A 1,952-nucleotide genomic window follows, 5' to 3' on the forward strand; every position below is an offset into this window, starting at 1 on the left:
CTATTTTAAATAGAATAAGAAATCATTTGTATAGGATTACAGGTCATAATAATTACATACAGGCTGAAACATCATAAACTATGGTCAGGGATTCAGATGGGATCAAACTCAGTTCTAAACTCTCCAGCTTAAATTATTTCCTGCCTCTTTCTCCCCTCTGTCTCTACCATGTAAGGTTGCTGGCGGTGATGACTCTAGCATATCTGACCCATGAGGTAGTAGGAGGAGTTGGAAAAGCTGAGTATTAAAGTTGATCAGTGGCTAATGACAAAACACGTAAACATCATTAAAAAACACAGGATCTTTCCCATTTCTGAGGATTCTTAATGAAATTAAGCTTTAACTTACAGACAATGGGAAACTAGTAAACACTTGGAGCGAGAGCACAAAGGTGGTCTTCACTGGGAAGAAACCTTATGTGCACATCCTTGAATATAACAAGTGTTATTTGGGGTCAGAAAAGCCTGTGGAAAATCCCTGCTCTAGCCGTTCAAGCTTTGTGATATAGAATGTTTTCAAACGTGTCTAAACTGGAGATTTCACCTGTAGAAGACAGGAAATTAATGGATCATTGTTATTATCAGTTCATGTAAATTCTCGCCTGTAGATGAAAACACATAGTATTTTTGCCGAATTCTGGCTCCACACTTGGACCTTACTAATCCTCTATTCGAGTTTCTTCCTTGCGTTTTCTCCTACAGGTCTGGCAGGAGAACAACAAATAAGCAGCTGAAGAATGAGAAACCACACAGAACTACGAGAGTTCATCCTCCTGGGATTGTCAGATGACCCACAGCTTCAGGGGGTGATCTTCATCTTTCTCTTCATCACCTACACGCTCAGCATCATGGGGAACCTGACCATTATCACCCTTACCCTGCTGGATCCTCACCTCCAGACCCCCATGTATTTCTTCCTCAGAAACTTCTCCTTGCTAGAGGTTTCATTCACAACTGTCAGCATACCCAAGCTCCTGGGCACCCTGATTACAGGAGATAAAACCATTTCCTTCAATGATTGCATGGCTCAGTTCTTTTTTTTCATTCTGTTGGGAGTCACTGAATTTTACCTTCTGGCTGCCATGTCCTATGACCGTTACATTGCCATCTGCAAACCTCTGCATTACATGACCATCATGAATCCCAGAGTCTGCATACTCCTTGTCTTCTCTTCATGGCTGATTTCATTCTTAATCATATTCCCATCACTCATGCTGTTCATACAGCTCGATTACTGTAAGTCCAATGTTATAGACCATTTTACCTGTGATTATTTCCCCTTACTACACCTTTCTTGTTCAGACACAAAATTCCTAGAGATAGTGGGGTTTTCCTGTGCTGTGTTTACTTTAATGTTCACATTGGCATTAATAATTCTGTCCTATGTATATATCATCAGAACGATTGTGAGGCTTCCTTCTGCCAGTCAGAGGACAAAGGCCTTTTCCACATGTTCATCCCACATGATTGTCATCTCCATCTCCTATGGCAGCTGCATCTTCATGTACCTTAATCCAGCAACAAAAGAGAGAGTGTCTCTGAGCAAGGGAGTTGCTGTGCTGAACACCTCAGTAGCCCCCATGCTGAACCCCTTTATTTACAGCCTAAGGAACCAGCAAGTCAAGTGAGCCTTCATGGACAGGGCAAGGAAGATTGTATTTTTCTCAAACAAATGAAATGCTATGGTGTCACAAATTGCACAAACACATTGCATGGCAATTTAAATACACAAACTTGAAATTTGAGCAACTTCTTCATATTACAATGGCCTTCCTGTCATCCTTATTTATTACTCCTTCTAAAAGTTTACAAACACATTTAATATATTTCCCATTCAATAGATGTAACTTCAAATGCCTTTCTGGTTCCTGTTATTCTGAACCCATTGTTAGTTACAACTTCTTGAACAGTAATTATTTTAATCGGAAAGTTTTACTTTGAGTTCTGTCTAGG

The 1,952-nt window shown here is 40.2% G+C and overlaps 1 protein-coding gene across 1 annotated transcript; it reads left to right on the forward strand.

The window, feature by feature from the left end:
* Window positions 1–736: 736 nt before the first annotated feature.
* LOC103682014 (olfactory receptor 6C1-like) lies at window positions 737–1,627 on the forward strand. The gene has a single exon (XM_040641937.1). It carries the CDS (start codon window positions 737–739, stop codon window positions 1,625–1,627), a length of 891 nt encoding a protein of 296 aa, XP_040497871.1.
* Window positions 1,628–1,952: the final 325 nt, after the last annotated feature.

This window comes from Ursus maritimus, unplaced genomic scaffold, assembly GCF_017311325.1.
Source record: "Ursus maritimus isolate PB19 unplaced genomic scaffold, ASM1731132v1 scaffold_26, whole genome shotgun sequence".
Taxonomy (NCBI): Eukaryota; Metazoa; Chordata; class Mammalia; order Carnivora; family Ursidae; genus Ursus; species Ursus maritimus.